Below are 19,893 nucleotides of genomic sequence, written 5' to 3' on the forward strand. Positions count from 1 at the left end.
GACTCTATATAATAGATCGCTCTGTGTGTAATGACTCTATATAATAGATCCCTCTGTGTGTAATGACTATATAATAGATCCCTGTGTGTAATGACTCTATATAATAGATCCCTCTGTGTGTAATGACTATATAATAGATCCCTCTGTGTAATGACTCTATATAATAGATCCCTCTGTGTGTAATGACTATATAATAGATCCCTCTGCGCGTAATGACTCTATATAATAGATCCCTCTGCGTGTAATGACTATATAATAGATCCATCTGCGTGTAATGACTCTATATAATAGATCCCTCTGCGTGTAATGACTCTATATATAATAGATCCCTCTGCGTGTAATGACTCTATATAATAGATCCCTCTGTGTGTAATGACTATATAATAGATCCCTCTGCGTGTAATGACTCTATATAATAGATCACTCTGCGTGTAATGACTATATAATAGATCGCTGTGTGTAATGACTCTATATAATAGATCCCTCTGCGTGTAATGTCTCTATATAATAGATCCCTCTGCGTGTAATGTCTCTATATAATAGATCCCTCTGCGTGTAATGTCTCTATATAATAGATCCCTCTGCGTGTAATGACTCTATATAATAGATTCCTCTGCGTGTAATGACTCTATATAATAGATCCCTCTGCGTGTAATGACTCTATATAATAGATCCCTCTGCGCGTAATGACTATATAATAGATCCCTCTGCGTGTAATGACTCCATATAATAGATCCCTCTGCGTGTAATGACTATAGAATATAGGAGTTTCACTTTTTGTATTGAAGAACGGAAATAAATTAACTTTTTGATGATATTCTAATTTTGTGAGATGCACCTGTATGTATGAAGATTTACAACTGGAGTAAAGGCTACCACGTGGACGTGATGAGGGAGCGCAGCACTGGCTGTGGACGTGATGAGGGAGCGCAGCACTGGCTGTGGACGTGATGAGGGAGCGCAGCACTGGCTGTGGACGTGATGAGGGAGCGCAGCACTGGCTGTGGACGTGATGAGGGAGCGCAGCACTGGCTGTGGACGTGATGAGGGAGCGCAGCACTGGCTGTGGACGTGATGAGGGAGCGCAGCACTGGCTGTGGACGTGATGAGGGAGCGCAGCACTGGCTGTGGACGTGATGAGGGAGCGCAGCACTGGCTGTGGACGTGATGAGGGAGCGCAGCACTGGCTGTGGATGTGATGAGGGAGCGCAACACTGGCTGTGGATGTGATGAGGGAGCGCAACACTGGCTGTGGATGTGATGAGGGAGCGCAGCACTGGCTGTGGATGTGATGAGGGAGCGCAACACTGGCTGTGGATGTGATGAGGGAGCGCAGCACTGGCTGTGTACGTTTAGGTTTCGGTAGAAGCAGCTGGAGACCAGGACTAAAAATGCAGAATTTAATCTCATTTTATTAAACAATATTCACAATCTACATTCTCTCTGTCCAAACCGAAGCAGAAAGACCGAACTGTGACGCTTTGGCCACAGGCGCAGCTCAGGCCGGGACCGGACGGCCACGTTTCCTCAGTTACTTTTGTTAATTTGTCTGTAAATGACCCGGAAGTCGAGACCTGGACTGAGAGAAAGACCTGAGGGTTTGGTGTCGGCTCATGCAGGTGAGCCTCGTCTTCTGGGCTGGTGCTGAGATCACGGTTCTGGTTGAGACCCAATATTCAAGGATGTGACTAGTGGTTTACCGTCAGCGCCCGTAAACCAATTACTGTCGGTTCGAGAGCGTCTACACGGTGACAACAGAGTCAATAGTTTAGCCTCAGTACAGCACAATCGCTGCGACTATAGTGGAGACTGCACCCAGCAGTGGTCACGCGGGACGAAGATCACAATGTCACATTGTGACGGACAAATCCAAACCTGGATGTTTTAGGTTGCAGTCTCGCGTGACTTTGCCACCATAGACCATAATTTAGGTTGCATGTGACTTTATGGTCCGGTTTGTGTTCTTAAAGCTAAATTATGGCTCTAACAAACACGTGGCAGCCAAATCGGCCTTCATCAATGTGAACCCCGAGGGTTTATATAACAATGCTATGTGGTGAGCTCATAAGAAAAGAGAGGAGGCAAAACTCCAGTTACAGGACAACAGGAACAGTCTGGAGGACCAATGGCTCATGAGCGGTGGTGGCACGTCAACCCTCGCATGGTGGCCGGCCACATGGTTATGGTGCCAGTGGAGTCTCTGGTGGTTATTGTACAACAGACCCTGGATAGAGGCAGCAAGATACATCCTAAATTTGTAGAGGGGCACATGAACTGATGAGACAACCATTTCAGTAGCGGACAATGATAAAGTGAAAGCCAAGACATGAACTATCCTCCAGTGACTTCAACCCAACTGATCAAGAAGACAAAAAACCACAAACAAGGAGCAAGTTACGGCGGCTGGAGTGAAGCCAAAGCTGCTCACGGAAGGAAACTCCAGATCCAAACAAAAGGAATATTTCTGTATGTCAGTGTCTGAGATGGTGGAAATTTCCTTCATAGCAATGTCCAAAAAGATTTCCTCCAGGCTATTTGCGCTCCCGAATAACTTGTAAGTACAAGCTATAGTATTATCCTATATGGATCTTTATTATTTCTCCAACAAACATGTACATACAACGCGTTTCGACAAATAAAATGTCTTCCTCAGGTATTTTGTTACAGTAATGTAAGATTTCTGGTGTTCCCATATATTAGCACAAAGTCTGCACCTCGTTCCTATCTGTTAAACATTCTGTGTGGTGTAAAGAGGCAAAAAATTATAATTGTCACCGTCCCTCTACGACTGTAGTGGTCAGATGGTGGAGCCATTACCATGTGAGGGCTACACAGGACGGCGTGGAGGCATTACCATGTGAGGGCTACACAGGATGGGGTGGAGCCATTACCATGCGAGGGCTACACAGGATGGCGTGTAGCCATTACCATGCGAGGGCTACACAGGATGGGGTGGAGGCATTACCATGCGAGGACTACACAGGATGGCGTGTAGCCATTACCATGCGAGGGCTACACAGGATGGGGTGGAGCCATTACCATGCGAGGGCTACACAGGATGGGGTGGAGCCATTACCATGCGAGGGCTACACAGGATGGGGTGGAGCCATTACCATGCGAGGGCTACACAGGATGGGGTGGAGCCATTACCATGCGAGGGCTACACAGGATGGGGTGGAGGCATTACCATGCGAGGGCTACACAGGATGGCGTGGAGCCATTACCATGCGAGGGCTACACAGGATGGCGTGGAGCCATTACCATGCGAGGGCTACACAGGATGGGGTGGAGCCATTACCATGCGAGGGCTACACAGGATGGGGTGGAGCCATTACCATGCGAGGGCTACACAGGATGGGGTGGAGCCATTACCATGCGAGGGCTACACAGGATGGGGTGTAGCCATTACCATGCGAGGGCTACACAGGATGGGGTGTAGCCATTACCATGCGAGGGCTACACAGGATGGGGTGGAGCCATTACCATGCGAGGGCTACACAGGATGGGGTGGAGCCATTACCATGCGAGGGCTACACAGGATGGGGTGGAGCCATTACCATGCGAGGGCTACACAGGATGGGGTGGAGCCATTACCATGCGAGGGCTACACAGGATGGGGTGGAGCCATTACCATGCGAGGGCTACACAGGATGGCGTGTAGCCATTACCATGCGAGGGCTACACAGGATGGGGTGGAGGCATTACCATGCGAGGACTACACAGGATGGCGTGTAGCCATTACCATGCGAGGGCTACACAGGATGGGGTGGAGCCATTACCATGCGAGGGCTACACAGGATGGGGTGGAGCCATTACCATGCGAGGGCTACACAGGATGGGGTGGAGCCATTACCATGCGAGGGCTACACAGGATGGGGTGGAGCCATTACCATGCGAGGGCTACACAGGATGGGGTGGAGCCATTACCATGCGAGGGCTACACAGGATGGGGTGGAGCCATTACCATGCGAGGGCTACACAGGATGGGGTGGAGGCATTACCATGCGAGGGCTACACAGGATGGCGTGTAGCCATTACCATGCGAGGGCTACACAGGATGGCGTGTAGCCATTACCATGCGAGGGCTACACAGGATGGGGTGGAGCCATTACCATGCGAGGGCTACACAGGATGGGGTGGAGCCATTACCATGCGAGGGCTACACAGGATGGGGTGGAGCCATTACCATGCGAGGGCTACACAGGATGGGGTGTAGCCATTACCATGCGAGGGCTACACAGGATGGGGTGTAGCCATTACCATGCGAGGGCTACACAGGATGGGGTGGAGCTATTACCATGCGAGGGCTACACAGGATGGGGTGGAGCCATTACCATGCGAGGACTACACAGGATGAGGTGTAGCCATTACCATGCGAGGACTACACAGGATGAGGTGTAGCCATTACCATGCGAGGACTACACAGGATGGGGTGGAGGCATTACCATGCGAGGACTACACAGGATGGGGTGGAGGCATTACCATGTGAGGACTACACAGGATGGGGTGGAGCCATTACCATGCGAGGACTACACAGGATGGGGTGTAGCCATTACCATGTGAGGACTACACAGGATGGGGTGGAGCCATTACCATGCGAGGACTACACAGGATGGGGTGTAGCCATTACCATGTGAGGACTACACAGGATGGGGTGGAGCCCCGCGGGGCGTAGTCACGCTGATATCCCCTGCTGACTAATGAGGTAGTGCTGGTGACCTGGGTAGATTCATTAGGTTAACTCCTCTGTATATTCAGTCCATGAATGGATCCTTCTACATGGAGAAGGAAGACTACAGTCAGAGAGTTGTTCCTGGTAAATCCTGAGGGGATGCAGACTGTGGTATTTGTGGAACGAGTACCCTTTATACAGTTGCTGACAGAAGTCTTCTGTCCTTAAAGTCTCCCCCCCCCCCCCCCTGACAAATTGTGATTGAAAACACTGAAGGCGCCTGCTGTGCCCGGAGCAGCTGGGTGGGTCATTGCAGGTCTGGGTCTCAGGCTTCGTGGTTGGTGCTGGACGATGCTTTTCTATTTACTGAGGTATTTATTAGAAGAGTTCCTGTCTAGGATTAGTTTTTGAGTCCTTTCCCGGTAATGTTCCTGAGCTCTTCCTGTTGGAGTAGTGCAGCGCCCACAAACTGTGAAAAAACACGATTCATGTATCGCTGGTGATGCGGAAAGAGACCTTCTAGGAAGCCAATGTGACCACCGTGAGCCGGAACCAGCAGAGCCACGTAAGGATGGGAGGAGGCTTCATCCATGGGGAGAGCTATCACAAGAGGAAAGAGATTGGAGAAATGACTACAGTATATCAAAAGAGGCCCCGATTATACACCGATCTAGGACCCAGGCCAAGACCTGAAGAGGCCCTCCCTATACCATCTACTCCAGATCCAGACCTAAAGAGGCCCCGATTATATACTGATCTGGGATCCAGACCAAGACCTGAAGAGGCCCTCCCTATACCATCTACTCCAGATCCAGACCTAAAGAGGCCCCGATTATACACTGATCTAGGGTCCAGACCAAGACCTGAAGAGGCCCTCCCTATACCATCTACTCCAGATCCAGACCTAAAGAGGCCCTGATTATACACTGATCTAGGGTCCAGACCAAGACCTGAAGAGGCCCTCCCTATACCATATACCCCAGACCGAGACCTAAAGAGGCCCTGATTATACACTGATCTAGGATCCAGACCAAGACCTGAAGAGGCCCTCCCTATACCATCTACTCCAGACCCAGACCTAAAGAGGCCCCGATTATACACTGATCTAGGGTCCAGACCAAGACCTGAAGAGGCCCACCCTATACCATCTACTCCAGACCCAGACCTAAAGAGGCCCTGATTATACACTGATCTAGGATCCAGACCAAGACCTGAAGAGGCCCTCCCCTATACCATCTACTCCAGACCCAGACCTAAAGAGGCCCCGATTATACACTGATCTGGGATCCAGACCAAGACCTGAAGATGCCCCGATTATACACTGATCTGGGATCCAGACCAAGACCTGAAGAGGCCCTCCCTATACCATCTACTCCAGATCCAGACCTAAAGAGGCCCTGATTATACACTGATCTAGGATCCAGACCAAGACCTGAAGAGGCCCTCCCTATACCATTTACTCCAGACCCAGACCTAAAGAGGCCCCGATTATACACTGATCTAGGGTCCAGACCAAGACCTGAAGAGGCCCACCCTATACCATCTACTCCAGACCTAGACCTAAAGAGGCCCCGATTATACACTGATCTAGGGTCCAGACCAAGACCTGAAGAGGCCCACCCTATACCATCTACTCCAGACCTAGACCTAAAGAGGCCCCGATTATACACTGATCTAGGGTCCAGACCAAGACCTGAAGAGGCCCACCCTATACCATCTACTCCAGATCCAGACCTAAAGAGGCCCCGATTATACACGGATCTAGGATCCAGACCAAGACCTGAAGAGGCCCACCCTATACCATCTACTCCAGACCCAGACCTAAAGAGGCCCTGATTATACACTGATCTAGGATCCAGACCAAGACCTGAAGAGGCCCTCCCCTATACCATCTACTCCAGACCCAGACCTAAAGAGGCCCCGATTATACACTGATCTGGGATCCAGACCAAGACCTGAAGATGCCCCGATTATACACTGATCTGGGATCCAGACCAAGACCTGAAGAGGCGCTCCCTATACCATCTACTCCAGATCCAGACCTAAAGAGGCCCTGATTATACACTGATCTAGGATCCAGACCAAGACCTGAAGAGGCCCTCCCTATACCATTTACTCCAGACCCAGACCTAAAGAGGCCCCGATTATACACTGATCTAGGGTCCAGACCAAGACCTGAAGAGGCCCACCCTATACCATCTACTCCAGACCTAGACCTAAAGAGGCCCCGATTATACACTGATCTAGGGTCCAGACCAAGACCTGAAGAGGCCCACCCTATACCATCTACTCCAGACCTAGACCTAAAGAGGCCCCGATTATACACTGATCTAGGGTCCAGACCAAGACCTGAAGAGGCCCACCCTATACCATCTACTCCAGATCCAGACCTAAAGAGGCCCCGATTATACACGGATCTAGGATCCAGACCAAGACCTGAAGAGGCCCACCCTATACCATCTACTCCAGACCCAGACCTAAAGAGGCCCCGATTATACACTGATCTAGGATCCTGACCAAGACCTGAAGAGGCCCTCCCTATACCATCTACTCCAGACCTAGACCTAAAGAGGCCCCGATTATACACTGATCTAGGGTCCAGACCAAGACCTGAAGAGGCCCACCCTATACCATCTACTCCAGATCCAGACCTAAAGAGGCCCCGATTATACACTGATCTAGGATCCAGACCAAGACCTGAAGAGGCCCACCCTATACCATCTACTCCAGACCCAGACCTAAAGAGGCCCCGATTATACACTGATCTAGGATCCTGACCAAGACCTGAAGAGGCCCTCTCTATACCATCTACTCCAGACCCAGACCTAAAGAGGCCCTGATTATACACTGATCTAGGATCCAGACCAAGACCTGAAGAGGCCCTCCCTATACCATCTACTCCAGACCCAGACCTAAAGAGGCCCCGATTATACACTGATCTGGGATCCAGACCAAGACCTGAAGATGCCCCGATTATACACTGATCTGGGATCCAGACCAAGACCTGAAGAGGCCCTCCCTATACCATCTACTCCAGATCCAGACCTAAAGAGGCCCTGATTATACACTGATCTAGGATCCAGACCAAGACCTGAAGAGGCCCTCCCTATACCATTTACTCCAGACCCAGACCTAAAGAGGCCCCGATTATACACTGATCTAGGGTCCAGACCAAGACCTGAAGAGGCCCACCCTATACCATCTACTCCAGACCTAGACCTAAAGAGGCCCCGATTATACACTGATCTAGGGTCCAGACCAAGACCTGAAGAGGCCCACCCTATACCATCTACTCCAGACCTAGACCTAAAGAGGCCCCGATTATACACTGATCTAGGGTCCAGACCAAGACCTGAAGAGGCCCACCCTATACCATCTACTCCAGATCCAGACCTAAAGAGGCCCCGATTATACACTGATCTAGGATCCTGACCAAGACCTGAAGAGGCCCTCCCTATACCATCTACTCCAGACCCAGACCTAAAGAGGCCCTGATTATACACTGATCTAGGATCCAGACCAAGACCTGAAGAGGCCCTCCCTATACCATCTACTCCAGACCCAGACCTAAAGAGGCCCCGATTATACACTGATCTGGGATCCAGACCAAGACCTGAAGATGCCCCGATTATACACTGATCTGGGATCCAGACCAAGACCTGAAGAGGCCCTCCCTATACCATCTACTCCAGATCCAGACCTAAAGAGGCCCTGATTATACACTGATCTAGGATCCAGACCAAGACCTGAAGAGGCCCTCCCTATACCATTTACTCCAGACCCAGACCTAAAGAGGCCCCGATTATACACTGATCTAGGGTCCAGACCAAGACCTGAAGAGGCCCACCCTATACCATCTACTCCAGACCTAGACCTAAAGAGGCCCCGATTATACACTGATCTAGGGTCCAGACCAAGACCTGAAGAGGCCCACCCTATACCATCTACTCCAGATCCAGACCTAAAGAGGCCCCGATTATACACGGATCTAGGATCCAGACCAAGACCTGAAGAGGCCCACCCTATACCATCTACTCCAGACCCAGACCTAAAGAGGCCCCGATTATACACTGATCTAGGATCCTGACCAAGACCTGAAGAGGCCCTCCCTATACCATCTACTCCAGACCTAGACCTAAAGAGGCCCCGATTATACACTGATCTAGGGTCCAGACCAAGACCTGAAGAGGCCCACCCTATACCATCTACTCCAGATCCAGACCTAAAGAGGCCCCGATTATACACTGATCTAGGATCCTGACCAAGACCTGAAGAGGCCCTCCCTATACCATCTACTCCAGACCCAGACCTAAAGAGGCCCCGATTATACACTGATCTAGGGTCCAGACCAAGATCTAAAGATGCCTTCACTATACAATCAGCTCCGGACTCTGGACACATCTAAAGAGGCCCACAGTATACAATTTGCTCCAGGATACAGACTCAGACCTAAAGAGGGCCCCCACATTAGAATCTAATATGAAAGACTCTTCCCATGTGTTCTGGGGTCTCTCGCATCTCGGTCCGCTTTATGACTCACCTTCACTTGGAGAGAAGGGGTCATCTGCAGCGTTGAGGCACAGCACAGGCGTCTTGATCTTCTGCAGCTTGTTGTGGGGGCTTGCATTGCGGTAATACTCATCACATGAGCTGTAACCAAACACGACGGATGTGTAACGCTCATCAAACTCCCGGATGGAGCGAGACTGAAACAAAACCAGAACATTGATGAAGGAGAGAAGATCACTGTAGGACTCTACTCCAGATTGTGGCTCCTCAGCGGGACATCGCTCTCCTTCTCCCACCTGATTCCTTTACAGTCTGTGTTGCATGCTTTCATGATACAGTCTATCTACACAACCTGCTCTGGGAGCCCAGATTATATACAGTAGTGTTCACAATAATAGCAGTGTGTTCAAAAACATGAGTGAAGCACAAAATCTTTATACTTTATTTCCAGCACTGGGAACATTGCAGACTGTTTTCTAAACATGAAGAGAAATGTTGATAACTACTTTACAGAAAATAACAAAAAAATAACATTGTTCTGTTCTAATAAACAGCAGTGTCTGTGTTTGTCTTTACAATCTCACAATATGTCTCTTTTTTTAGGATTTAGCATCCTGTGAATCACTAACCTAATATTTAGTTGTTGTCCACCGTTTTTTAGAACTGCTTCACATCTATGTTGCATAGAGTCAACCAACTTCTGTCAGCTGTTATTCCAGCCCAGGATGCTTTCACTACATCCCACAATTTCTTGGCATTTGTTGCTTTTCCTCATAAACGGCATTTTTGATGTCACCCCACAAGTATTCTATTGGATTAACGTCCGGGGATTGGGCTGGCCTCTCCATAACCTCAATTTTGTTGGACTGGAACCAAGATTTTGCTCGTTTACTGGGTCGTTGTCTTGTTGAAACACTCATTTCAAGGGCATATCCTCTTAAGCGTAAGGCAACATGACCTCTTCAAGTATTTTAATATATCCAAACTGATCCATGATCCCTGGTATGCGGTAAATAGGTCCGGCACCATAATAAGAGAAACATGCCCTTATGATGCTTCCACCATGCTTCACTGTCTTCAGATGGTACTGTGGCTTGAATGCACAGTTTGGGGGTCATCTGATGAACTGGCTGCGGCCCTTGGACCCAAAAAGAACAATTTTACTTTCATCAGTCCACAAAATGTTTCTCCATTTCTCTTTAGGCCAGTTGATGTGTTCTTTTGCAAATTGTATCCGCTTCAGTACTTGTCTTTTTTTTAACAGTGGGACTTTGCGGGGACTTCTTGCTAAGAGATTAGCTTCACACAGGCATCTTCTAACTGTCACAGTCCTCACAGGTAACTGTAGACTGTCTGTGATCATCCTGGAGCTGATCATTGGCTGAGCCTTTGCCATTTTGGTTATGCTTCCATCCATTCGAATGGCAGTCTTTTGCTTTCTTCCTCATCTCTCTGGTTTTGCTTTCTTGTAAATTGTTTGACATGAAGTAATATAATTTATACCAAAAACAGTGAATAATCTGGTTAGTGATACTGTATTGCTATTATTTTGAACCCTACTGTACATGGCAGGAATAGTTTCCCCTCACCGCAGTGGACAGTGAGAAGATAATGAGGTTACTGGGGTTAGGTTTCACATTTGCAGACGCTCTACAGTTTTTTCTTAAATTTACAATTATTTTGTAATTTTTACAAAATTTTGTGTAAACTGTTGTGAGATGAGCCAGGCTGAAACTGTAAAGGTACTGTCTATTAGTGAAGGATACAAGGATCTCCTAAGGCCCGGCTCTCACATCTCAACTGTGGCCCTCGAAGAGCGGCATTTACCACTGCGAACATCATTGTGAAGGAGCTGGGGAGCCGCATTGCAAAGGATGAAATTCGCACCTACAGCCACACAAGAAAGTGACAAACTGCGGATGCCAGACCCACAACTCCTATTAATTAACATAGTCCTGCACTATGCTGGCAGCAAACTGTGGAACCTGAGCCTAAATGTAAAGAAATGAGACCTTCACGTCAGGTGTGGAGACATCTGGTGTATCGACCAGATAGTGGTAGGATACCCAGAACGTTCTGATAATGGGAGGCTTCTCACCTGTAAGATATAGTCCACGTCAAGGACTTTTCCAATAATGTCACGGAACCTAGAAAACAAGAGATGCCTGAGGTGAGGGGGGTGGGGTGGTTTGAAGGGAAGAAGAAAGGCCAGGGGCCGAGGACACGATGGAGATGCTGAGAGGTGGGGAAAGGGAAGATGAGGGGACAGTGGCAGAGGACACATTGGAGAGATGCTGAGAGATGGGGAAAGGGCAGAAGAGAGGCCAGCGGCTGAGGAAACTGCGAAGAGGCTGAGAAGCGGGGAAAGGGAAAAGGAAAGGCCTAGAGCATGATGAAGAGAGAGGCTGAGAGGAGGGAAAAGGAGAGTCCAGTGGCCCAAGGACATGATGGAGAGATCAGGAATGGGGAAAAGGAAGAAAGAGGCAGAGGACATGATGAAGACGCTGAGAGGTGAGGGAAGGGGAAGAAGAGGGGCCAGGGCTGGGGACATGATTGAGATGCTAAGAGGTGGGAGAAAGGGAAAAAACAATGCAGGGGCCAAATACATCATGGAGATGCTGATAGATGGGGAAAGGAAAGAAGAGAGGGTAGAGGACACGATGGAGAGATGCTGAAAGATGGGGAAAGGGAACAAGAGAGGCCAGGGGCTGAGGACACGATGGAGATGCTGAGAGGTGGGGGAAAAGAAAAGCCAGCGGCTAATACATCATAGAGACGCTGAGAGATGGGGAAAGGAAAGCAGAGGACAAGATGGAGAGATGGGGAAAGGAAAGAAGAGAGGCCAGGTGCTGAGGACATGATGGAGAGGCTGAGTGGTGGGGAAAGGGAAAAACAAAAGGTGAAGGACATGATGAAAAGAAAGGCTGAGAGGTGGGGAAAGATAGAGGCCAGGGGCCCGAGGACACGATGGAGACGCTAAGAGATGAGGAAATGGAAGACGAAAAGCCAGGGGCCAAGGACACGATGGAGACGCTGAGATGTGGGTCAAGGAAAGCAGAGAGGGCAGAGAACATGATAGAGAGACGCTGAGAGATGGGGAAAGTGAAGAAGAGAGGCCAGGGGCTGAGGACACAATGAAGAGGCTGAGAGGAGGGGAAAGATAAAAAGTAAAGCCAAGGGCATGATGAAGAGAAAGGCAGAGAGGTGGGGAATGGCAAGAAGAGAAGCCAGTGGCCAGAAGACTCGATGGCGAGACTGGGAAGAAGAGAGGCCAAGGGCATGATGGACACACTGAGAAATGAAGAAAAGGAAGAAAAGGCGCCGAGGACATGATGGAGACACAGAGGTGTGGGGGAAAGTTAAAAAGAGAGGCCAGGGGCCGGAGACATCATGGAGATGCTAAGAGGTGGGGGAAAGGGAAAGCGCAATGCCAGGGGCCAAATACATCATGGAGACGCTGATAGATGAGGAAAGGAAAAACACGATGGAAAGGCTTAGTAGTGGGGAAAAAGAAAGGGCCATGGACATGTTGAAAAGAAAGGCTGAGAGGTGTGGAAAGGGAAGAAGAGAGGTCAGGGCCTGAGAACACAATGGAGAGATGCTAAGAAATGGGAAGAAAAGAGGCTAAGGGCAGAGGACACGATGGAGAGACGCTGAGAAATGAGGAAAGGGAAGAAGAGAGGCCAGAGGCTGAGGACACGATGGAGAGACGCTGAGAAATGAGGAAAGGGAAGAAGAGAGGCCAGAGGCAGAGGACACGATGGAGAGACGCTGAGAAATGAGGAAAGGGAAGAAGAGAGGCCAGAGGCAGAGGACACGATGGAGAGACGCTGAGAAATGAGGAAAGGGAAGAAGAGAGGCCAGAGGCAGAGGACACGATGGAGAGACGCTGAGAAATGAGGAAAGGGAAGAAGAGAGGCCAGAGGCAGAGGACACGATGGAGAGACGCTGAGAAATGAGGAAAGGGAAGAAGAGAGGCCAGAGGCAGAGGACACGATGGAGAGACGCTGAGAAATGAGGAAAGGGAAGAAGAGAGGCCAGGGGCAGAGGACACGATGGAGAGACGCTGAGAAATGAGGAAAGGGAAGAAGAGAGGCCAGGGGCAGAGGACACGATGGAGAGACGCTGAGAAATGAGGAAAGGGAAGAAGAGAGGCCAGAGGCAGAGGACACGATGGAGAGACGCTGAGAAATGAGGAAAGGGAAGAAGAGAGGCCAGAGGCTGAGGACACGATGGAGAGACACTGAGAAATGAGGAAAGGGAAGAAGAGAGGCCAGAGGCTGAGGACACGATGGAGAGACGCTGAGAAATGAGGAAAGGGAAGAAGAGAGGCCAGAGGCAGAGGACACGATGGAGAGACGCTGAGAAATGAGGAAAGGGAAGAAGAGAGGCCAGGGGCTGAGGACACGATGGAGAGACGCTGAGAAATGAGGAAAGGGAAGAAGAGAGGCCAGGGGCTGAGGACACGATGGAGAGACGCTGAGAAATGAAGAAAGGGAAGAAGAGAGGCCAAAGTCAGAGGACACGATGGAGAGACGCTGAGAAATGAGGAAAGGGAAGAAGAGAGGCCAAAGTCAGAGGACACGATGGAGAGACGCTGAGAAATGAGGAAAGGGAAAAAAAGAGAGGCCAGGGGCTGAGGACACGATGGAGAGACGCTGAGAAATGAGGAAAGGGAAGAAGAGAGGCCAGGGGCTGAGGACACGATGGAGAGACGCTGAGAAATGAGGAAAGGGAAGAAGAGAGGCCAGAGGCAGAGGACACGATGGAGAGACGCTGAGAAATGAGGAAAGGGAAGAAGAGAGGCCAGGGGCTGAGGACACGATGGAGAGACGCTGAGAAATGAGGAAAGGGAAGAAGAGAGGCCAGAGGCAGAGGACACGATGGAGAGACGCTGAGAAATGAAGAAAGGGAAGAAGAGAGGCCAGAGGCAGAGGACACGATGGAGAGACGCTGAGAAATGAGGAAAGGGAAGAAGAGAGGCCAGAGGCAGAGGACACGATGGAGAGACGCTGAGAAATGAGGAAAGGGAAGAAGAGAGGCCAGGGGCTGAGGACACGATGGAGAGACGCTGAGAAATGAGGAAAGGGAAGAAGAGAGGCCAGGGGCAGAGGACACGATGGAGAGACGCTGAGAAATGAGGAAAGGGAAGAAGAGAGGCCAGAGGCAGAGGACACGATGGAGAGACGCTGAGAAATGAGGAAAGGGAAGAAGAGAGGCCAGGGGCTGAGGACACGATGGAGAGACGCTGAGAAATGAGGAAAGGGAAGAAGAGAGGCCAGGGGCTGAGGACACGATGGAGAGACGCTGAGAAATGAAGAAAGGGAAGAAGAGAGGCCAGAGGCAGAGGACACGATGGAGAGACGCTGAGAAATGAGGAAAGGGAAGAAGAGAGGCCAGAGGCTGAGGACACGATGGAGAGACACTGAGAAATGAGGAAAGGGAAGAAGAGAGGCCAGAGGCAGAGGACACGATGGAGAGACGCTGAGAAATGAGGAAAGGGAAGAAGAGAGGCCAGGGGCTGAGGACACGATGGAGAGACACTGAGAAATGAGGAAAGGGAAGAAGAGAGGCCAGAGGCAGAGGACACGATGGAGAGACGCTGAGAAATGAGGAAAGGGAAGAAGAGAGGCCAGAGGCAGAGGACACGATGGAGAGACGCTGAGAAATGAGGAAAGGGAAGAAGAGAGGCCAGGGGCTGAGGACACGATGGAGAGACGCTGAGAAATGAGGAAAGGGAAGAAGAGAGGCCAGGGGCTGAGGACACGATGGAGAGACGCTGAGAAATGAAGAAAGGGAAGAAGAGAGGCCAAAGTCAGAGGACACGATGGAGAGACGCTGAGAAATGAGGAAAGGGAAGAAGAGAGGCCAAAGTCAGAGGACACGATGGAGAGACGCTGAGAAATGAGGAAAGGGAAGAAGAGAGGCCAGAGGCAGAGGACACGATGGAGAGACGCTGAGAAATGAGGAAAGGGAAGAAGAGAGGCCAGGGGCTGAGGACACGATGGAGAGACGCTGAGAAATGAGGAAAGGGAAGAAGAGAGGCCAGAGGCAGAGGACACGATGGAGAGACGCTGAGAAATGAAGAAAGGGAAGAAGAGAGGCCAGAGGCTGAGGACACGATGGAGAGACGCTGAGAAATGAGGAAAGGGAAGAAGAGAGGCCAGGGGCTGAGGACACGATGGAGAGACGCTGAGAAATGAGGAAAGGGAAGAAGAGAGGCCAGAGGCTGAGGACACGATGGAGAGACGCTGAGAAATGAGGAAAGGGAAGAAGAGAGGCCAGAGGCAGAGGACACGATGGAGAGACGCTGAGAAATGAGGAAAGGGAAGAAGAGAGGCCAGAGGCAGAGGACACGATGGAGAGACGCTGAGAAATGAGGAAAGGGAAGAAGAGAGGCCAGAGGCAGAGGACACGATGGAGAGACGCTGAGAAATGAGGAAAGGGAAGAAGAGAGGCCAGAGGCAGAGGACACGATGGAGAGACGCTGAGAAATGAGGAAAGGGAAGAAGAGAGGCCAGGGGCTGAGGACACGATGGAGAGACGCTGAGAAATGAGGAAAGGGAAGAAGAGAGGCCAGAGGCTGAGGACACGATGGAGAGACGCTGAGAAATGAGGAAAGGGAAGAAGAGAGGCCAGAGGCAGAGGACACGATGGAGAGACGCTGAGAAATGAGGAAAGGGAAGAAGAGAGGCCAGGGGCTGAGGACACGATGGAGAGACGCTGAGAAATGAGGAAAGGGAAGAAGAGAGGCCAGAGGCTGAGGACACGATGGAGAGACGCTGAGAAATGAGGAAAGGGAAGAAGAGAGGCCAGAGGCAGAGGACACGATGGAGAGACGCTGAGAAATGAGGAAAGGGAAGAAGAGAGGCCAGAGGCAGAGGACACGATGGAGAGACGCTGAGAAATGAGGAAAGGGAAGAAGAGAGGCCAGAGGCAGAGGACACGATGGAGAGACGCTGAGAAATGAGGAAAGGGAAGAAGAGAGGCCAGAGGCAGAGGACACGATGGAGAGACGCTGAGAAATGAGGAAAGGGAAGAAGAGAGGCCAGAGGCAGAGGACACGATGGAGAGACGCTGAGAAATGAGGAAAGGGAAGAAGAGAGGCCAGAGGCAGAGGACACGATGGAGAGACGCTGAGAAATGAGGAAAGGGAAGAAGAGAGGCCAGGGGCTGAGGACACGATGGAGAGACGCTGAGAAATGAGGAAAGGGAAGAAGAGAGGCCAGAGGCAGAGGACACGATGGAGAGACGCTGAGAAATGAGGAAAGGGAAGAAGAGAGGCCAGAGGCAGAGGACACGATGGAGAGACGCTGAGAAATGAGGAAAGGGAAGAAGAGAGGCCAGGGGCTGAGGACACGATGGAGAGACGCTGAGAAATGAGGAAAGGGAAGAAGAGAGGCCAGAGGCTGAGGACACGATGGAGAGACGCTGAGAAATGAGGAAAGGGAAGAAGAGAGGCCAGAGGCAGAGGACACGATGGAGAGACGCTGAGAAATGAGGAAAGGGAAGAAGAGAGGCCAGGGGCTGAGGACACGATGGAGAGACGCTGAGAAATGAGGAAAGGGAAGAAGAGAGGCCAGAGGCTGAGGACACGATGGAGAGACGCTGAGAAATGAGGAAAGGGAAGAAGAGAGGCCAGAGGCAGAGGACACGATGGAGAGACGCTGAGAAATGAGGAAAGGGAAGAAGAGAGGCCAGAGGCAGAGGACACGATGGAGAGACGCTGAGAAATGAGGAAAGGGAAGAAGAGAGGCCAGAGGCAGAGGACACGATGGAGAGACGCTGAGAAATGAGGAAAGGGAAGAAGAGAGGCCAGGGGCTGAGGACACGATGGAGAGACGCTGAGAAATGAGGAAAGGGAAGAAGAGAGGCCAGGGGCAGAGGACACGATGGAGAGACGCTGAGAAATGAGGAAAGGGAAGAAGAGAGGCCAGAGGCTGAGGACACGATGGAGAGACGCTGAGAAATGAGGAAAGGGAAGAAGAGAGGCCAGAGGCTGAGGACACGATGGAGAGACACTGAGAAATGAAGAAAGGGAAGAAGAGAGGCCAGAGGCTGAGGACACGATGGAGAGACACTGAGAAATGAGGAAAGGGAAGAAGAGAGGCCAGAGGCTGAGGACACGATGGAGAGACGCTGAGAAATGAGGAAAGGGAAGAAGAGAGGCCAGAGGCTGAGGACACGATGGAGAGACACTGAGAAATGAAGAAAGGGAAGAAGAGAGGCCAGAGGCAGAGGACACGATGGAGAGACACTGAGAAATGAGTAAAGGGAAGAAGAGAGGCCAGAGGCTGAGGACACGATGGAGAGACGCTGAGAAATGAGGAAAGGGAAGAAGAGAGGCCAAAGTCAGAGGACACGATGGAGAGACGCTGAGAAATGAGGAAAGGGAAGAAGAGAGGCCAGAGGCAGAGGACACGATGGAGAGACGCTGAGAAATGAGGAAAGGGAAGAAGAGAGGCCAGAGGCTGAGGACACGATGGAGAGACGCTGAGAAATGAGGAAAGGGAAGAAGAGAGGCCAGGGGCAGAGGACACGATGGAGAGACGCTGAGAAATGAGGAAAGGGAAGAAGAGAGGCCAGGGGCTGGGGACACGATGGAGAGACGCTGAGAAATGAAGAAAGGGAAGAAGAGAGGCCAGAGGCTGAGGACACGATGGAGAGACGCTGAGAAATGAGGAAAGGGAAGAAGAGAGGCCAGGGGCAGAGGACACGATGGAGAGACGCTGAGAAATGAGGAAAGGGAAGAAGAGAGGCCAGGGGCTGGGGACACGATGGAGAGACGCTGAGAAATGAGGAAAGGGAAGAAGAGAGGCCAGGGGCAGAGGACACGATGGAGAGACGCTGAGAAATGAGGAAAGGGAAGAAGAGAGGCCAGGGGCAGAGGACACGATGGAGAGACGCTGAGAAATGAGGAAAGGGAAGAAGAGAGGCCAGGGGCTGAGGACACGATAGAGAGATGCTGAGAAATGAGGAAAGGGAAGAAGAGAGGCCAGGGGCTGAGGACACGATGGAGAGACACTGAGAAATGAGGAAAGGGAAGAAGAGAGGCCAGAGGCAGAGGACACGATGGAGAGACGCTGAGAAATGAAGAAAGGGAAGAAGAGAGGCCAGAGGCAGAGGACACGATGGAGAGACGCTGAGAAATGAAGAAAGGGAAGAAGAGAGGCCAGAGGCAGAGGACACGATGGAGAGACGCTGAGAAATGAGGAAAGGGAAGAAGAGAGGCCAGAGGCAGAGGACACGATGGAGAGACGCTGAGAAATGAAGAAAGGGAAGAAGAGAGGCCAGAGGCAGAGGACACGATGGAGAGACGCTGAGAAATGCGGAAAGGGAAGAAGAGAGGCCAGGGGCTGAGGACACGATGGAGAGACGCTGAGAAATGAGGAAAGGGAAGAAGAGAGGCCAGAGGCAGAGGACACGATGGAGAGACGCTGAGAAATGAGGAAAGGGAAGAAGAGAGGCCAGAGGCAGAGGACACGATGGAGAGACGCTGAGAAATGAGGAAAGGGAAGAAGAGAGGCCAGGGGCTGAGGACACGATGGAGAGACGCTGAGAAATGAGGAAAGGGAAGAAGAGAGGCCAGGGGCTGAGGACACGATGGAGAGACGCTGAGAAATGAGGAAAGGGAAGAAGAGAGGCCAGGGGCTGAGGACACGATGGAGAGACGCTGAGAAATGAGGAAAGGGAAGAAGAGAGGCCAGGGGCTGAGGACACGATGGAGAGACGCTGAGAAATGAGGAAAGGGAAGAAGAGAGGCCAGGGGCTGAGGACACGATGGAGAGACGCTGAGAAATGAAGAAAGGGAAGAAGAGAGGCCAGGGGCTGAGGACACGATGGAGAGACACTGAGAAATGAGGAAAGGGAAGAAGAGAGGCCAGAGGCAGAGGACACGATGGAGAGACGCTGAGAAATGAGGAAAGGGAAGAAGAGAGGCCAGAGGCTGAGGACACGATGGAGAGACGCTGAGAAATGAGGAAAGGGAAGAAGAGAGGCCAGGGGCAGAGGACACGATGGAGAGACGCTGAGAAATGAGGAAAGGGAAGAAGAGAGGCCAGGGGCTGAGGACACGATGGAGAGACGCTGAGAAATGAGGAAAGGGAAGAAGAGAGGCCAGGGGCTGAGGACACGATGGAGAGACGCTGAGAAATGAGGAAAGGGAAGAAGAGAGGCCAGGGGCTGAGGACACGATGGAGAGACGCTGAGAAATGAGGAAAGGGAAGAAGAGAGGCCAGGGGCTGAGGACACGATGGAGAGACGCTGAGAAATGAGGAAAGGGAAGAAGAGAGGCCAGGGGCTGAGGACACGATGGAGAGACGCTGAGAAATGAAGAAAGGGAAGAAGAGAGGCCAGGGGCTGAGGACACGATGGAGAGACACTGAGAAATGAGGAAAGGGAAGTAGGGAGGACAAGATGGAGGAACTGCTGCTCAGACATACAGTATCTTACTTATTCACTGTATCCCGGAGAGTAATAACCAGCGAGCGATTGAATAACCGGTAGTTTAGTGGCTGCTCCAAGGAGCTGGTGGACACAAAGACATTCCACAGAGTGGAGAAGACAAGAGCTGCACAGAGCTGAGATCCATCACCAGTGGCAGCCAAATAATTTAAAAGCAGCATCCTAAAAAATAAGAAAAAGATGTTGGCCATCACACTCAGGAGTGGGCGCAGTACGGGTTATGCCAGTCAGAAGAGCGATCAGTACTG

At 51.0% G+C, this 19,893-nt stretch overlaps 1 protein-coding gene across 3 annotated transcripts in view; it reads right to left on the reverse strand.

The window, feature by feature from the left end:
- Positions 1 to 2,571: 2,571 nt before the first annotated feature.
- The window catches only part of LOC141258683 (phospholipase ABHD3-like), a 28,162-nt gene continuing 10,840 nt past the window's right edge, over positions 2,572 to 19,893 (reverse strand). For all 3 annotated transcript variants that reach the window (XM_073673678.1, XM_073673682.1, XM_073673681.1), the window contains exons 7-10: positions 19,634 to 19,807; positions 11,280 to 11,328; positions 9,213 to 9,378; positions 2,572 to 5,272 (exon numbers count right to left, since the gene is read on the reverse strand). In XM_073673678.1, coding sequence (XP_073529779.1) covers positions 5,073 to 5,272; positions 9,213 to 9,378; positions 11,280 to 11,328; positions 19,634 to 19,807 — 589 coding nt within the window. In that variant the 3' untranslated portion in view covers positions 2,572 to 5,072. The remainder of the gene's footprint in view (positions 5,273 to 9,212; positions 9,379 to 11,279; positions 11,329 to 19,633; positions 19,808 to 19,893) is intronic.

Source organism: Phyllobates terribilis, unplaced genomic scaffold (genome assembly GCF_046119375.1).
Source record: "Phyllobates terribilis strain yellow unplaced genomic scaffold, ASM4611937v1 Scaffold_3__8_contigs__length_932513732, whole genome shotgun sequence".
In the NCBI taxonomy this organism is placed as follows: domain Eukaryota; kingdom Metazoa; phylum Chordata; class Amphibia; order Anura; family Dendrobatidae; genus Phyllobates; species Phyllobates terribilis.